The 18,242-nt window shown below is 59.0% G+C and overlaps 1 gene segment (V, D, J or C); it reads left to right on the top strand.

The window, feature by feature from the left end:
• The window catches only part of LOC131421207 (immunoglobulin heavy constant mu-like), a 66,593-nt gene extending 48,445 nt beyond the window's left edge, over positions 1–18,148 (top strand). Inside the window, 9 exon segments of the C gene segment in view lie at positions 1,317–1,372; positions 2,085–2,183; positions 2,488–2,580; positions 13,183–13,500; positions 13,586–13,924; positions 14,256–14,573; positions 14,739–15,071; positions 17,639–17,754; positions 17,877–18,148. Coding sequence covers positions 1,317–1,372; positions 2,085–2,183; positions 2,488–2,580; positions 13,183–13,500; positions 13,586–13,924; positions 14,256–14,573; positions 14,739–15,071; positions 17,639–17,754; positions 17,877–17,885 — 1,681 coding nt within the window.
• The last annotated feature ends 94 nt before the right edge of the window (positions 18,149–18,242 follow it).

The following is an 18,242-nucleotide window of genomic DNA, read 5'->3' as shown; positions in this document are numbered from 1 at the left end:
TCCCCTCGTCAGGAACCAGACACGCTGGAGAGCTGGAGCAGGTGCTTCCTGTAGGGTCTGAGGCAGCGCCCCCCCTTCGGTCCCTGGAAGGAAGACTGGAGGCCCCAGAGCTGAGACTGCAGCAGGAAGAGCCTCCAGACAGGGGCTCAGGGCCTGAGGACGGCCTGCCCATGAGCTGTGAGCACCCCTACAAGTCCTGGAGGGCAGGGCCCCAGCCCACAGGGAGAGGGCATGCCGGACCCTCCCCCGTCACCCTCCAGAGGGGGCTCTGGAGGCCCAGGCAGGGGGCGGGGAGAGGCCAGGAGGACATAACCCACCTTGGACCTGCTCCCTGCAGGGCCAGCCAGTTCACCTCCTCACAGCGTGGGAACACCCATCAGTCTCTCTTCACCCCCCGCTGTCTGGCCTCCTCCTCTTCTGCCCTCCACCGCAGGTGTCTTGGGGCCACGCGTCCCATCTGCCTGTACCCAGTGTGGCCCCTGACGGCTCCACCCCATGGTCTTCTGTCAGCACCCTAGACCCAGAGACTGTCCCCACGCTGGCGACTGTCCAATCGGTCTGGAGAGGCCCCAGTGGAACCACGTCACCGTGGGGTCTACCAGGCACCTCAAATTGGCCTGCCAGAAGCTGACATTGCCAAGTGCGCCCCTCGCTGTGCCTGTGCCCCCACACTGGCATCTCCCCATCTCTCCAAGACCCAGGGCCAAGACCTGGAACCTCACCCTTTGTCCTGAATCCTGGGAGAACTGCCTCAGAAACACCACCACTCCCCCTGCCCTCTGCGCACCTCCCTCGTGGAGGCCCTACGACCCTACTCATCTCCCCCTGGCCACCCCAACCCTCTCTCAGCACCCAGGCTCCCTCTCCCGAGGCCCCCAGCCCAGCCCAAATCTATCCTCCTTGCTGTATCAGACAGAACCTTCCAGAGTGAAACTCTCAACAAGCCCCCCCACATCCTTCAGCCTCTTTGCCGGGCACACAGGCCACATTTAAATCCAGCTACATCAAACCACCTGCCCTTCCCCTCCAGACACATGGCCCAGCCTCTGGGGCTCAGCCCTGGCTGTTCCCCTGCCTGGAATTACACACACACACACACACACACACACACACAAGCACAAACACACACACACAGGACTTCTCAACATGCTGCTCACTCACCCCTCCCCCAGCTGGCCTTCAGGGTGTCATCACTCCATCCCGGGTGCCAGCTGTGTCCATGCCCCTCTGTCTCCCCCAGCAGTGGGCTGTGCTTGAGCGCACCTGTCATGCTCACACCTGGCTCTCAGAGCCTGTGCCGTCTCCATCTCCCCTAGACCCCGCACCTGGTACACCTGTGGGCCCCAGTGCCGAGCCCCAGGTCTGACAGGTGGTGGGTGCAGACTCCCCTCCCCCTCCCTCAGAGCCCCCCAGGGTTGGGGGAGAACAGCCTATGCAGTTCTGGGGGGACCCTCTCCCTTAGACCACCTTGCCCCTCCCCCTGCACCCACCCTCTGACCAGGGCATCAGCAGCTGAGATCCCTCCCTGAGGACCCAAGAGGCCTGGGGGGCAGGGCAGGGACCTGGCTGCTGTGAGCACACAGTGCCCAGGACTCGCCCCTCAGGAGCCAGGTCCCTTGGAGAAGAGTGAACAGATGGAATTAACAAGGGGCTGCTGCAGGTCAGCCATGAACCTCATGGGGTCCACGGACCCGCCAAGCACGGTGCACTGCCCTCACCCACCTGCCACCGCTGCTGGCCTTTCTCCAGCTGAGAGCGTGAGTGGTACACAGGGGACGAGACAGCCTGGAGGCACAGCCTTGGCTCTGCTCTTATTTCGGAAAGAAAAAGAACAAGGGTTGGGTGATGGGGGGCTCCTGGGCCTCCCTCAGCCGCCAGCTCAGCCCACTGCCCCTGCTCTACCTTACCCACCCACCAGCCTTCGGGTTTTGGGCTAAGCTGGGAACCACAGTGCTAACTGGGACCACAGTGGCTGACAACTTTACAAAAACCTCGGGGCCAGAGGGACCCACGGCAGCTGGGCCCAGGCCTTCCAGGGCCCAGGCCTTCCAGGGCCCACGCCCTCCAGGGTCCATGCCCTCCAGGGTCCATGCCCTCCAGGGCCCACTGTCAGATACACGAGGGAATCGGGCAGGGAGCCCAAAAAAGCTGGAAGAGAAGCAGCTCTTGGGCCATCTCGGAAGGTGAGGGGACTTTCCAGGTGGACACAAGTGGAGACGTGGAGCTGAGTCACAGAGGCCCTGGGGGAGGGCTGGCGTGTCAGCAGCCTGGGCATGCAGCGCAGCGAGGGGCATCGGAAGGTTGAGCAGGGAAACGTGACCTAAGGGGCCAAAGCAAGCCAGGTGTCAGGAAGGGTGCCCCAGCCCAGACCTGGGCACTGAAGGCAGGAGGGAGCTTGCAGCGGCACGGAGTGGGCAGTCTCTTCAAGCGGAGAACAGACTTTCCAGCCCCTGGGGACCCTGGGGCTCCCGGGAACCCTGGCTGCAGGGGTTTCTGTGGCCCTCGGCACGGGGCCGGCTCACTGTGCCTATGCTTACTTAGAGCACCGGGGCCGGGGCACCCTGGTCACCGTCTCCTCAGGTGAGTCCCCATCAGCCGCTCTGGTGTGCATCGGACCAGGTCCCCGGGCCTGAGGCCGGCCTGTGCGGGCTGAGTCTCTTGGCCTGGGACGAAACTGGGGCCCTGGAGGCCAGGCAGGGACCCTGCTGAGTTCTGGCCCCGTGAGGGACTGGCCCTCAGGGCTGACAGACCCCTGGGTGGTGAGCAGCCGAGAGCTGGGAAGGAGAAGTTGTGGGCAGAGCTGTGTGGCTGGGCCAGGAGGTTTGTGTGCTGGGGGCCGGGCAGACGCTCCAGTGCACTTATGAGTATTTCGATCACTGGGGCCAGGGCACCCTGGTCACCGTCTCCTCAGGTGAGAGGGCTTTCTCTCTGCCCTCTGTCCTGGGGCTGGGGAAGAAATTTCTGGAGATTCCTTGGTCTGTGTGGGGCCCTTGGTCTGTTCAGAGGCTGTTTTGTTCTCTGTTCTGGACACGGCCTTTCTGCAGGGATAGGGGTCTCTGTCTCTGACTTTCAGGCCAAGTGGGCTCCTGGGCTGGGACACAGACACCTAAGGAGATGTGGCTTCTGTCACAGCCAGGCAGCTGGGCGGCAGACTAGGGTTTTTGTACACCCCCTAACGGGGCCTGTGGCAATGTGATGGTTTTGCTCACTGTGACAAGTGCTACATGACCATCTTCTGCTCAGGTGAGTCCCCACAATCCCTCTCCTCTCTCTCCCTCTGAGGGATATTTGCTGCATTTTGGGGGAAAATGAGGATGTCTGGGTCTAGGTCTAGAAGGACTGGGGGGCCCAGGAAGGGGACGAGAAGGGGCCACAGCTCTCACGGAGGAGGAGAGGCTTCTCTGGGTGTCTCGGCCACCTTGGCCTCTGGGGTCTCATGATCCTCTCGGCCCTCACTGGGCGCGATTTGAGGTGGTCCCAAAGCCTCAGCCGGGCGCCATTTCTTGCCCGGGGTCCCGGCACAGTTGTCACAATGTGACAATAGGTTGGATAACTGGGGCCAGGTCACCCTGGTCACCGTCTCCTCAGGTGAGTCCCCACAACCCCTCTCCTCTCTCTCTCTCTAAAAGATTTTTGCTACATTTTGGGGGAAAATGAGGATGTCTGGGTCTAGGTCTAGAAGGACTAGGGACAGACTGGGGGGCCCAGGAAGGGGACGAGAAGGGGCCACAGCTCTCACGGAGGAGGAGAGGCTTCTCTGGGGGTCTTGGCCACCTTGGCCTCTGGGGTCCTATGGTCCTCTCGGCCCTCACTGGGTGCAATTTGAGGTGGTCCCGAGGCCTTAGCCGGGCGCCAGTTGTTGCCTGGTGTCCCAGCACATTTGTCACAATGTGACAATGAGTTGGATAACTGGGGCAAGGGCATCCTGGTCACCGTCTCCTCAGGTGAGTCCTCCACCCCTCCCCACTCTGACTATACTTGGGGAGATCTGGGTGTCGGGGTCTTGATGTCGGAGACCCCGAGGCATTTTGGAAGTCAGGAAAGGGAGCAGGGAAGAGGGTCCCCCCTATGTGGGGACTGGAGAGTGACCTCCCCCTGCCCCAAGGACGCCTCTGTGTGGGGGACAAGGTGGCCTTTTGGCCCCTCTGGCCATTTAATGTGAGCCTTATTGGGGGCCGCCGTGGCTGGTGCGTAATTGGGCTTCATCGGCTCTGAGGTGCCCGGTCTCAGGGCAGTGGCCATCGGGGTGATTGGACTGCTGAGTTCCACTTAGGGGCTGTGGGTTCACAGTCAGATGGCCCAGGCCGGAATGCGAGCACTCCAGACAGTCGGGGGGGAGCTGCTGGAGGAGGGTTCCGGGACCCTCCAGAGAACAGTGACTTAGATGGTCAGCTTCCATTGGTGCCTGGAGACAGAGCAGGTCTCCGGTGGCCTTGGGGTGATGCCAAGCTGAGTCCTAGGGTTTTTGTGGGGTAAGGATGGAGATTCCACCATTGTGATTACTACTATTACTATATGGACAACTGGGGCCAGGGCACCCTGGTCACCGTCTCCTCAGGTGAGTCCCCACAACCCCTCTCCTCTCTCTCTCTCTGAGGGATTTTTGCTGCATTTTGGGGGAAAATGAGGATGTCTGGGTCTAGGCCTAGATGGACTAGGGACAGACTGGGGGGCCCAGGAAGGGGACGAGAAGGGGCCACAGCTTTCATGGATGAGGAGGGGCTTCTCTGAGAGTCTCAGCCACCTTGGCCTCTGGGGTCCTATGGTCCTCTTGGCCCTCACTGGGCTTTGGTCCCAAAGACTTAGCCGGGCACCAGTTCTTGCCTGGGGTCCCGGCACAATTGTCGCAATGTGACAATAGCTTCGCTAACTGGGGCAAGGGCACCCTGGTCACCGTCTCCTCAGGTGAGTCCTCCACCCCTCCCCACTCTGACTATACTTGGGGAGATCTGGGTGTCGGGGTCTTGATGTCGGAGACCCCGAGGCATTTTGAAAGTCAGGAAAGGGAGTAGGGAAGAGGGTCCCCCTATATGGGGGCTGGAGAGTGACCTCTCCCTGCCCCAAGGACTCCTCTGTGTGGGGGACAAGGTGGCCTTTTGGCCCCTCTGGCCATTTAATGTGAGCCTTATTGGGGGCCGCCGTGGCTGGTGCATAATTGGGCTTCATCGGCTCTGAGGTGCCCGCTCTCAGGGCAGTGGCCGTCGGGGTGATTGGACTGCGGAGTTCACTTAGGGGCTGTGGGTTCACAGTCAGATGGCCCAGGCTGGAATGCGGGTACTTCAGACAGTCGGGGAGGAGCTGCTGGAGGAGGGTTCCGGGACCCTCCAGAGAACAGTGACTTGGATGGTCCCCTTCCATTGGCGCCTGGAGACAGAGCAGGTCTCCGGGCGGCCTCGGGGCGACGCCAGGCCGAGTCCCAGGGTTTTTGTGGGGTAAGGATGGAGATTCCACCATTGTGATTACTATGGTATAAGCTACTGGGGCCAGGGGACCCTAGTCACCGTCTCCGCAGGTAAGAACGGCCATTCCACGGCCTTATTTTCTGCTTCTGTCTGTGGGGTTTTCTGGGAATCCATGGCTGGTCCTTGGGACGTGTCCCCCAGGGGTCTGGGCAGGCTGGCCAGTGGGGGACGGGGACCGGGTACCTTAGGGATTGCAGAACATGTGCATTTTCTGATGCCTTTCGAAAATTGGAATAATGCCAGCATGTCAGACAGAGTGACTGAGCCCCTGACAGAGGGGCTGCGGGCTTGAAGGGCCACACTCAGGTGAGATGCCAGGCAGGACCCCGTGGCTGCAGGACAGTTTGGGCTGTGGCGGGAGATGCTCCGGTGTTAGAGTCACGGTGGTGGTGGAGGACTGTGCCTTGGTAACTGTCTGTAGAGCCGCAGAATGCCGTACGTAGAGGGCAGGGAAATATTTTCTTCAGAATTATGAGTTATGTTTTGTGCTAGATTGTTTTTAAAATTCTTTATTGGTTAGAAAGAGAACTGTCTGGGTGAGCAGGGACTTGGAGTCCTGGTCTTGGTGAGAGTGGGGTCCCCGGCCCCCTGAAAGGGCGGACATGGGGAGGCTCCGGGAAGACAGCTTCCAAGAGAAGACGATTTGTTCCTCTTAAGAGGCGTGCTTACTAAACATGGAAAGACAGGATATCTTAGACGTGGCTCCTGAGAAAAAAGGTTAAGAAAACTGTGACTTTAAACTGTGAGAGATTTTCAAGTGTATTTAATTTTTTAATCTTATCATTCAATTAACAGCTATAATTATGTCTTTCTGGAGTTGATAGTGGTGCAAGTTTGGTCAAGAAAGGTAGTGCGGTGCTGTCGGCCCCCTGGTTCGGGGCTGAGTTTTGATGATAATAAATCAAGCTTATTTTTTTTAATTAATTGAGCAATGCTTGCAGTGGATGGTGCTGAGTTAGTCGATGTGGCCGCGTGCAGGGCTCGGACACCTGCAGCAGGTGGCAGGAAGCAGGTCGCCTCGAGAATCTATTTTAGGAAGCAAGAAAACACGATTGGCAAATTTATAGTTTACGGTTATGAAGAAGTGGTTTTCGCACAGTTTCGCCCCACAGATCTGAAAGCGTTCCACTGAGCAAAACAACACCTGGGTGATTTGCATTTCTAAAATAAGGCAAAGACCCTGACAGAAACTAGAAGGTTCCTTTTTTTAACTGTTTGAAGTTAATTTTTCAATCTTAGCTTACCAACTTCTAATTTGTTCAAACTTAGCTTATCAACTTTTCATTTATATTCATTTTCAAAGTAAGATGTTTAAGAAATTAAACAGTCTTGGGACAGTTTATCGACGCATTCATATAACTTTTTTTAGTTATTTCTTCAAATGGTAATTAACTGAAACCATTTTCCAATGCCCCGAAGCGTTGATTTTAGGATGACTGCGTTCACAACTTCCGAGTTAGTTGATTTTCTCCTCGTGATTGAGAACTACTTTGATAGTCTGATAAAGTTGCCTTGTTTCAGTATTTTTCAAGACCACTTTTCAAGTATTCATCTTAGGACAAATTTTAGGTGAAATGTGTGTAATTGTCTTGAATTATTTAGGTTTAATTTTTAACTGAAATTATTATGAACTTGAATTATTTCAGTTATTAACTGAAAAATTAAATTATTTCAGTTATGTTTGTTGGTGGATTAAGAGGAAATCCAGTAAGATATCGAATCAGAGGGGAACTCAGGGACATTTTAGGAGGACAGTTTCTGTTCTGAGGCGTCGGCCTAGCTTCTTAGTTGAAAGAGCTCAGTGTAGGGTCTGCGAGGGGTCCTGCCAGGCCCACGATGGCTGAGGGTCCCTGGGACCACCTGGAGCCGGAAATGCGTGGTCGTGGTTGGCCGCCGGGCCAGCCGGCTAGTTATGAATCAGCCATTTTTAATGGATTTGGAGGAATTCTTCCATGCCAAAGACCCCATGGGAGTCTCCAGCGACCAGGCGCCGAGACGGTAAGAGAGCGGCGGCCACAACTGCCGTATTTGCTGCTCCGTTACCTTTCTCTTTGATGTCTTTGATTCTACTTGAAGGGGACTTACTCTTTAACGATTGCCCAGTGAAGACAGAGGTTTACTGGTATGAATCCCGTGAGTGGCCGTTAGCCGGGTCACTCAAATTTAACTGTCCCTAAAGAATGCTTCAGGGAAAACTGCCAAGAACCACTGTGTTATTTCTTAGCTATTGATTATCTGACTTGTGCTGCTTTCACATAGACAAAGCACCACTTATGTTACCTTTATTGAGGTTGTAAATGCAGCTCTGGATTTTAGATCACTGTTGTGCATGAGACAGTAGCCCACGGCTTCTAAAGAGTTTTATGGTAAACAGCAGACTTGTAAGTGGCAAATTCAGATAAAATGCATTTCCTGGTCATTTTTAGTGATGATTCTTATCTAGAGGGAATTTAAAGTCAGGGGCTTCCTTTATACTCAGGAGGGAGGAATTCGGGTAAAGGGCATGTGCCCAGGAAGGTGAAGGCACAGAGAGGGGAAATCCCCGATGCCCTTCTCGGCGCAGAAGCAAGGCTGCCGATTCGAGAGCAAAGAGGGACTTTTGTTCTGATGATGACAAATGTCCCTCAGTCCTCGCAACATGTTTTAATGAATTTAGAGTTGCCAGGAACAATTTCACCCAGGTAGCTGAAGGATGGCAGTGATCAATACCTCTTGGGAGCCAAAAGCCGGCTGAGACTGGGGCCGGGGAGCGAGGAATTGGGGTATCCAGAGGAGAAAGATGAAAGGGGATGCCTGAGGGTGGAGACAGGCCTGAGAGGCACCGGGAAGGCACCTGAAAGCCTAGTACCACTGGGCTTTCAGGACTGTGTAGGGCTGCACTGGGCTCCCCATAGCAGTAGTGAGCTGAGCCGGACTAAAACGGATTGAACTGGGCTTTTGGAGCTGAGCTGGGCTAAGCTAGCTGGGCTGAGCAGGGCTGAGCGGGGCCTGAACTGAGATGGGCTGAGCGGGGCCTGAACTGAGATGGGCTGAGCCGAGCTGAACTGAGTTGAACTCGGGTGAGCTAGGCAGAGCTGAGCTGAGCTGGGATGAGCTGAGCCGAGCTGAGCTAGCTGGGCTGAGCTAAGCTGATCTGAACTGAGCTGACCCAGGCTAAACCAGGCTAAGCTAAGCCGAGCTAGGCAGAGCTGAGCTGAGCTAAGCTAGGATGAGCTGGGGTGAGCTGAGCTGAACCAAGCTGAGCTGAGCTAACTGGGCTGAGCTGGGCTGGGCTGAGCTGGGCTGAGCTGAACTGAGCCGGGTGAGCTGGGCTGAACTGAGCCGGGGTGAGCTGGGCTGAGCTAGGATGAGCTGAGCTGAGCTAACTGGGCTGAGCTGGGCTGGGCTGAGCTGGGCTGAGCTGAACTGAGCCGGGTGAGCTGGGCTGAACTGAGCCGGGGTGAGCTGGGCTGAGCTAGGGTGAGCTGGGCTGAGTTGAGCTGAGCTAAGCTGAGCAGGCTAAACCAGGCTGAGCTGGGCTGAGCTGGGCTGAGCCGGGCTGAGCTAAGCTGAGCTGAGCAGGCTAAAGAGGGCTGAGCTGGGGTGAGCTGGAGTGAGCTGGGTTGAACCAGGCTGAGCTGGGCTGAGCTAGGCTGAGCGGAGCTGAGCTAGGCCGAACCGGGCTGAGCTGGGGTGAGCTGGAGTGAGCTGGATTGAACCAGGCTGAGCTGGGCTGAGCTGAGCTGATCCAGACTGAGCCGACCTAGGCTGGGCTGGGCTGAGCCAGGCTGAGCTGAGCTGGGCTGAGCTTAGCTGAACCAGGCTGAACCGGGCTGAGCTGAGGTGAGCTGGAGTGAGCTGAGCTGAGCTAGACTGAACCAAGCTGAGCTGGGCTGAGCTGGGCTGAGCTAGGCTGAACCAGGCTGAACCAGGCTGAGCCGGGGTGAGCTGGGCTGAGCTAGGCTGAACCAGGCTGAGCTGGGGTGAGCTGGAGTGAGCTGGATTGAACCAGGCTGAGCTGGGCTGAGCTAGGCTGATCCAGACTGAGCCGACCTAGGCTGAGCTGGGCTGAGCCAGGCTGAGCTGAGCTGGACTGAGCTAAGCTGAACCAGGCTGAACCGGGCTGAGCTGAGGTGAGCTGGAGTGAGCTGAGCTGAGCTAGGCTGAACCAGGCTGAGCTGGGCTGAGCTGGGCTGAGCTGGGCTGAGCTAGACTGAACCAGGCTGAGCTGGGCTGAGCTGGGCTGAGCTGGGCTGAGCTAGGCTGAACCAGGCTGAACCAGGCTGAGCCGGGGTGAGCTGGGCTGAGCCGGGCTGAGCTGAGCTGAGCTAGGCTGAACCAGGGTGAGCTGGGGTAAGCTGGAGTGAGCTAGGTGGAACCAGGCTGAGCTGGGCTGAGCTGGGCTGAGCCAGGCTGAGCTGAACTGGACTGAGCTAAGCTGAACCATGCTGAACCAGGCTGAGCTGAGGTGAGCTGGAGTGAGCTGAGCTGAGCTAGGCTGAACCAGGCTGAGCTGGGGTGAGCTGAGCTGATCCAGACTGAGCCGACCTAGGCTGGGCTGGGCTGAGCCAGGCTGAGCTGAGCTGGGCTGAGCTTAGCTGAACCAGGCTGAACCGGGCTGAGCTGAGGTGAGCTGGAGTGAGCTGATCTGAGCTAGACTGAACCAGGCTGAGCTGGGCTGAGCTGGGCTGAGCTAGGCTGAACCAGGCTGAACCAGGCTGAGCCGGGGTGAGCTGGGCTGAGCTAGGCTGAACCAGGCTGAGCTGGGGTGAGCTGGAGTGAGCTGGATTGAACCAGGCTGAGCTGGGCTGAGCTGGGCTGATCCAGACTGAGCCGACCTAGGCTGAGCTGGGCTGAGCCGGGCTGAGCTGAGCTGGACTGAGCTAAGCTGAACCAGGCTGAACCGGGCTGAGCTGAGGTGAGCTGGAGTGAGCTGAGCTGAGCTAGGCTGAACCAGGCTGAGCTGGGCTGAGCTGGGCTGAGCTGAGCTGAGCTGAGCTGAGCTAGGCTGAACCGGGCTGAGCTGGGGTGAGCTGGGCTGAGCTGAGCTGAGCTAGGCTGAATGGGCCTGAGCTTGGGTGAGATAGAGTGAGCTGGGTTGAACCAGGCTGAGCTGGGCTGAGCCGGGCTGGGCTGAGCTGGGCTGAGCTGAGCTGAACCAGGCTGAACCGGGCTGATCTGAGGTGAGCTAGAGTGAGCTGAGCTGAGCTAGGCTGAACCGGGTTGAGCTGGGGTGAGCTGGAGTGAGCTGGGTTGAACCAGGCTGAGCTGGGCTGAGCTGAGCTGAGCTAGGCTGAACCGGGCTGAGCTGGGGTGAGCTGGAGTGAGCTGGGTGGAACCAGGCTGAGCTGGACTGAGCTGGGCTGATTCAGACTGAGCTGACCTAGGCTGAGCTGGGCTGAGCCGGGCTGAGCTGAGCTGGACTGAGCTAAGCTGAACCAGGCTGAACCAGGCTGAGCCGAGGTGAGCTGGAGTGAGCTGGGCTGAGCTGGGCTGAGCTGAGCTGAGCTAGGCTGAACCGGGTTGAGCTGGGGTGAACTGGGCTGAGCTGAGCTGAGCTAGGCTGAACCGGCCTGAGCTGGGGTGAGCTAGAGTGAGGTGGGTTGAACCAGGCTGAGCTGGGGTGAGCTGGGCTGAGCCGGGCTGAGCTGAGCTGGGCTGAGCTAAGCTGAACCAGGCTGAACTGGGCTGATCTGAGGTGAGCTGGAGTGAGCTGAGCTGAGCTAGGCTGAACCGGGCTGAGCTGTGGTGAGCTGGAGTGAGCTGGGTTGAACCAGGCTGAGCTGGGCTGAGCTGGGCTGATCCAGACTGAGCCGACCTAGACTGGGCTGGGCTGAGCCAGGCTGAGTTGCGCTGGGCTGAGCTAAGCTGAACCAGGCTGAACCGGGCTGAGCTGAGGTGAGCTGGAGTGAGCTGAGCTAGGCTGAACCGGGCTGAGCTAGGGTGAGCTGGAGTGAGCTGAGCTGAGCTGAGCTGAGCTGGGCTGAACCGGGCTGAGCTGGGGTGAGCAGGGGTGACCCGGGCTAACCTGAGCTGAGCTGAGCTGAGCTGAGCTAGGCTGAACAGGGCTGAACAGGGCTGAGCTAGGCTGAACCGGGCTGAGCTGTGGTGAGCTGGAGTGAGCTGGGTTGAACCAGGCTGAGCTGGGCTGAGCTGGGCTGATCCAGACTGAGCCAACCTAGGCTGGGCTGGGCTGAGCCAGGCTGAGTTGCGCTGGGCTGAGCTAAGCTGAACCAGGCTGAACCGGGCTGAGCTGAGGTGAGCTGGAGTGAGCTGAGCTAGGCTGAACCGGGCTGAGCTAGGTGAGCTGGAGTGAGCTGAGCTGAGCTGAGCTGAGCTGGGCTGAACCAGGCTGGGCTGGGGTGAGCTGAGCTGAGCTGAGCTGGGCTGAACCAGGCTGGGCTGGGGTGAGCTGAGCTGAGCTAGGCTGAGCTGAGCTGAGCTGGGCTGAACCAGGCTGGGCTGGGGTGAGCTGAGCTGAGCTAGGCTGAGCTGAGCTGAGCTGGGCTGAATCAGGCTGAGCTGAGGTGAACTGGGGTGAGCTGGGCTGAGCTGAGCTAGGCTGACTTGGGCTGAACTGGGCTGAGCTGGGCTGAGCTGGGCTGAGCTGGGCTGAGCTGGGGTGAGCTGAGCTGACCTGGTTGAGCTGAGCTGGGCTGAGCTAAACTGAATGGGGATAAACTGGGCAGTGCTGTGCTGAGCTGGGCTAAACTAGACTGAACACGGCTGAACGGGGCTGAGCTGGGCTGAATGGTGATAAACTGAGCTGTGCTGCGCTGAGCTGGGCTGAGCTTGGCTGAGCTGGACTGACCAGGGCTGAACATGGCTGAGCTGGGCTGAATGGGGATAAACTGGGCTGGGCTGAGCTGAGCTGGGCTAACTGGGCTGGGCTGTGATGAGCTAAGATAAGTTGGGCTGAACTGGGCTTGGTGGGTTGAGCTGTGTTAACCAGCCTAGGCTGAACTGGGTCCAGCAGAAATGGACTAGCTGAGCTGACTTAACTGGAATGAGTTTGAAGAGATGCTCTGTGCTCGATGACCTTGGCTGGGCCACGTGGGTCTCGTTGTGCTGAGCTGGCCGTGCAAGACTATCCTCGCCAACACTGTGCTGACCTCAGTGACCTGGTTATGCTAAAGACAGGTCAGGCTGTGTCTGCATCAGTCCCACCATCGCATACACATCCTTCTTCCAACCCCAGACACAAAGTGCTGGGCTCTAGGGTGGCTGGTGGGGGGCAGTGAGGGTTGGACTGGCAGGGGGCTCCTCTCTACCCTGGACGTCTGCCTCACCGGTGGCTCACTGTGCTTGGGGCTGAGCATGCCAGCCGCAGCTCCAGTGCCTCAGAAGGAAGAGAGAGCTGGCCTGGGTCTGAGCCATCCTGAGTGCAGAGACGGCAGTGCTGCGAGAGGGGGGCCAGACCCACCTGCTCCAACAGGGAGCACCCCTCGTCCTCCCACAAGCTCGGAGCTGGGCTCCTGCTGCAGGGGGTGGGGGGCGATGGCGGCCTCCCCACACCCCCAGCAGCCCGTACGAGGACCCTGGGCCTCGCCTCAGCCATGCACCTCTCGTTGGCCACATCTGGCCAGGCCTAGAGCCCTGCAGTGGGCTCGGCCCTGGAGGGGCAGCAGTGGTGCTCTGGCAGTAGACAGCCCACGGAGTCGGTCAGACCCCCAGCTGGCAGAACATGGGAAGACACCTTCTCACCCACCCCCTTCTCTTTTGTCCTCTCTTGGGTCTTCAGAGAGTCAGTCCTCCCCAAATCTCTTCCCCCTGGTCTCCTGTGGGAGCTCCCCGCACGATGAGAGCCTGGTGGCCATGGGCTGCCTGGCCCGGGACTTCCTGCCCAAGTCCATCAGCTTTTCCTGGACCTACAAGAACAACACCGAGGTCAGAGCCCAGGATATCAAGACCTTCCCCACGGTCCTGAGAGAGGGCAAGTACGTGGCCACTTCCCAGGTGCTCCTGCCCTCTGCGGATGTCCTGCAGATGTCTGAGGCACTCCTGGTGTGCAGTGTCAAACACCCCAACGGCGACAAGAAGGTGGAAGTGCTAGCCGGAGGTGAGAGCTGGCCTCCTCCCTGGGGCTGGACGGGGGGCGTGGCACAGGGGCTGGGCCAGACTGACGCCTTGTCCCCTGTTTCCAGAGCTCTCTGTAGAGCCCCCAAACGTGAGCATCTTCCTCCCTCCCCGCGACGCCTTCTCCAAAACCACCAAGCGCACATCCCAGCTCATCTGCCAGGCCACAGACTTCAGCCCCAAGCAGATCTCCGTGTCCTGGCTGCGTGAGGGAAAGCTGCTGGAGTCTGGCTTCACCACGGACCCGGTGCAGGCCCAGCCCAAAGAGTCCGGGCCCACCACCTTCAGTGTCATCAGCAGGCTGACCATCACCGAGAGCGACTGGCTCAGCCAGAGCGTGTTCACTTGCTATGTGGAACACAAAGCGAAGTCTGTCGAGAAGAACGTGTCCTCCGTGTGTGGCATCAGTGAGTGGTCCTGCCCCCGAGTGTAGCCCCTCCAGAGTGAGGACCCCCCACACACAAGTGTCCACTCAGGTCTGCAGATGCCGCCCAGACATGGCCAGCTGCTCCCTGAGCCTTGGCTTCCCGGAGCGGCCAAGGGCAGGGAGGGGCCCGTGCAGGGCAGAGAGGGGCCACCTGTCAGATGGGGGCCCAGCGTCCTCCTCCAGCAGGACCCCAGGGCTCAGGAGTGCTCAGCATAGTCGGCCCCCCTTCTTTGGGCTCTTTGGGAAAAAAACACACCTTCACCTGATTTCACATCCAACCAGTCACTCAAACTCACTCTCTCTCACTCCAGATCCATCCACCCCTATCAGAATCTTCGCCATCCCCCCATCCTTTGTCGGCATCTTCCTCACCAAGTCAGCCAAGCTGTCCTGCCAGGTCACAAACCTGGCCACCTATGACAGCCTCACCATCTCCTGGACCCACCGGAATGGTGAAGTTCTGAAAACCCACACCAACATCTCTGAGAGGCACCCCAATGACACCTTCAGTGCCCTGGGCGAGGCCACCGTCTGCCTGGAGGACTGGGAGTCAGGGGACGACTTCACATGCACAGTGACCCACACGGATCTGCCATCTCCACTGAAGCAGACCATCTCCAGGCTCAAGAGTAAGCTCACTACACCTTCCCTCTGCCCCCAGGACTCTCTCACGGCATCCCGGGGTGTGGAGACACCATGGGCAGGGCCAGGGGGCACCCCTCTACTCCTCCATTGTTGGGACACGAATCCCGCTAGCCCCCAACCTGAGCTCACCACTATCTCTCCTCCCACAGAGGTCAACAAGCAACAGCCCTCCGTGTACGTGCTGCCACCAGCCAGGGAAGAGCTGAGCCTTCGGGAGTGGGCCTCGGTCACCTGCCTGGTGAAGGGCTTCTCACCCCCAGATGTGTTTGTGCAGTGGATGCATAGGGGGGAGCCCTTGTCCTCTGACAAGTATGTGACCAGCCCCCCAACGCCCGAGCCCCAGACCCCGGGCTTGTACTTCGTCCACAGCGTCCTGACTGTGAGAGAGGAGGACTGGAGTGCCGGGGAGGCGTACACCTGTGTCGTGGGCCACGAGGCCCTGCCCCACGTGGTGACCGAGAAGACCGTGGACAAGTCCACTGGTAAACCCACCCTGTACAACGTGTCCCTGGTCTTGTCTGACACAGCCAGCACCTGCTACTGACCGGGCTGCCCTGCACAGGGGCACCCGGAGCCTCGGGGAGCCAGCGCTGTGTGTGTGCATGCGTGCAAACCAACCGTGTCGATGGGGTGAGGGTTTGCATTTTTAAAAACTAGAAATAAAAAGATCCATTCAAAAGATGCTGGTCCTGAGTGAGCAATGCTCCCGCCTGCCAGCACCATGGCTGTGCTGCCCACCCCCCACAGACCACCCTCCACAACAGCCCTACATCACCCACCCACCTCCCTCCGGCCTCTGGAAACCCCTGAGCTCTTTGCAGACTGAGCCCATGTTAACCCTTCTCTAGCTGCTTCGACAGCCACACAGGCACGGAGTGTGCAACACACACATGCACACACACAGACACTTGCACAGACACATACCCACAGAGATACAGGTGCAAGTAGACAGACACACATGCACACGGACACATGCATACACAGAGACACACGCATGCACAGACATGGACACATGTGCACACAGAGACACAGATGCACATGGACACAGACACACATGCACATGGACATGCACACATGCCCACAGAGGCATACATGCACGTGGACACATGCACACATGCACACAGACACAGATACGCATATGCACATGGACATATGGACACATGCACGCACAGAGACACGCACACGCACATGGACACAGGGACACACATGCATGTGGACACGTGCGTACTCAGACATGGACACACATGCATATGGGCATACAGACACACACCCACATGGACATACACATGGACACATGCACACTCACACACATGAACAATACATACACATGCACACTCATACACACATGCACACACAGCTCACATATGCACATGAACACATGCATACACATGGACACACACGTGGGCAAGACAGGAGCACACACAGACACACAATGATGGACGCACAGACATACGGACACAGGCATATACACACGCACACGCACACAGACATGGGGCACATGCACGCACACAGACACATGTCCTCACATGGATGCCAACGCTTGCGCAGCTGTGGTCACTCCGCCTCTCAGCACACACCCCCGCGCTCTCCGGCAGTCGCTCTCTCTCTGCACCGTGCTGGCTGCAGGGCTTCCTGCCCAAGGCTCTGCTTGTCATTCTGCCTCAGCTTGGAGGGGCGTCTGTGGGCCGGCCCACCCAGGCTCTGACCAGGGCCACCACCCCCAGGTCCGGCACAAAGGTCTCAGAGGGCCACACTGGACCTGGCCAGCTATGGCTCCTCAGGGAAACCCTGGCCTGTGTCCAGGAGGGGTGTCCACCCCTATCCAGGCTCTTGGTGAAGGCAGCAGGCCCCGGGCCTCCACTTGTGAACAGACAGAGTCGGGGCATGTCCTGGTGGAGCAGGCAGTGCCCAATATCAGCCCCGGAGGCAGCTAGGCCATCCCTGGAGGCTTCTCCTTGCTGTCGGAGGCTGTAGGGAGCCCGATCTGAGCAAAGTCTGTCCCTGCAAATACCCAGCCCTGGAAATGGTGGGAAATGAGACTGCCCTAGAGCAGGGAGCCCAGCGGCAGGGAGGGGAGCAGGGGCCGGCGTGGGGCCCTCACTCCCAATAGACGGCACTGTTCCCCTCAGGCTGCCACCTGCTCCCTCCCCAGCTCTTGGCCCCTGGGGGCCCTGAGCTCCACTGGCCCCCAAGGGCCTATCTGTGTGGGGCTGCAGACCCCACCACATGTCTTCAGCCTGTCCATCCCAACACCACCCTTCCTGGGGCCTCAGGCATCTGTCTGACCCCTCAGTCACAGAACCAGGAGTCCTAGTGGGGCAGACAAGCCAGCCAGGGGCCCACACGGCTCCTCACATGTGCCATTCTCTCTAAGAAGGGAGAGAGCAAGAGTCCCACTGAGGAAGCTAGGAGGGGCCCCCCAGGCCCAGACATCTGCCTGCCTCCCACTGCCACCCCTCACTGGCCAGGGGGCCACACACCCCAAACCACAGATGTCAGGAGACCACTCCCCGCCTCTCAGCCCCAGGGGCCCTGGCTGTGCCACCGCCTCCTCAGGAGAGTCCAGGACACACTGGGGTCCCCAACTCCGATCCCAGCCCAGGCCACAACCCCACTGCTATGTGTCTGTGTGCTGCTTCTCCACGCTCGCTGCCGCCCCAAGGCCCTAGGACAAGGTGCTCAGGGTCACTGCGCTGCTCAGCCTTGGCCACACCCTGCCTCCCCCAGCCCAAGCCCACCCCTGGCCCCTCTTCAGGCTGTCAGGGGCCCAGCTCGCGTCTGGCTGAGACCCTCCTGACCAAGCCCAGGAGCCCCCTGGGCTCCACAAGGTGGGTGCTCAGGAGACTGCAGGGCGGAGAAGGCCACGCACGTGCCCTGGACACCGCCCTTCATACCCCGCCCCCTCGCTCCCGCTGCCGCTGCGGCTCCCAGCCTGACTCATGGGCAGCACAGCCAAGGCCACAGGCGGACTTGGATGACAGGAGGCCCCAGGGGTGGGCTTTGTGAGTAGGCAGCTGGCGCCTGACCCCTCTGTGCTGTGTCCCTGCAGAGGGGGAGGTGAGTGCCGAGGAGGAGGGCTTCGAGAACCTGTCGGCCATGGCCTCCACCTTCATCGTCCTGTTCCTCCTGAGCCTCTTCTACAGCACCACCGTCACCCTGTTCAAGGTAGACTGGTGGGCAGGGGCAGGAAGGGAGAGGGAGGGAGGGCAGTGACCCTGGGGCTGCGCGTGACCCACCTTCATTCCCAATGGCGGGAAAGCAACTCACGCTGTCTCTGTGGCCCACAGGTGAAATGACCCACCAACGAAGAGCATGGGAGACCAGAGACGAACCCAAAAGGGCTGCCGCCTTCGGGCCTGGGGTCCCCAGCCTGTGTGGCCTGTCGACTTGTCCTTAAATCTCCCCATGTTGCCCTCCAGCTTCCAGCTCTAAGAAACAGGCTTCTCTCAACAGGCCAGAGGCCAGGGCCGTGTGTGGAGCTGCAGCCGTGGGCTCTGCCCAAAGTTATTGCTTCGCAATGTACGCACTTGTCACCTCGAATAAATGTATATATTGGTTCTTGTGAAACTGCTTGCTTGTGAAGGTTTTTTTCCCAAACTGCACTTCTTGAGTGTTGCATGAGCATCTCAAGCGGTGATTCTAGTTCCAAAGGA

Source organism: Diceros bicornis, chromosome 24, assembly GCF_020826845.1.
Source record: "Diceros bicornis minor isolate mBicDic1 chromosome 24, mDicBic1.mat.cur, whole genome shotgun sequence".
In the NCBI taxonomy this organism is placed as follows: Eukaryota; Metazoa; Chordata; class Mammalia; order Perissodactyla; family Rhinocerotidae; genus Diceros; species Diceros bicornis.
This window is presented reverse-complemented; position numbering and strand designations above follow the sequence as displayed.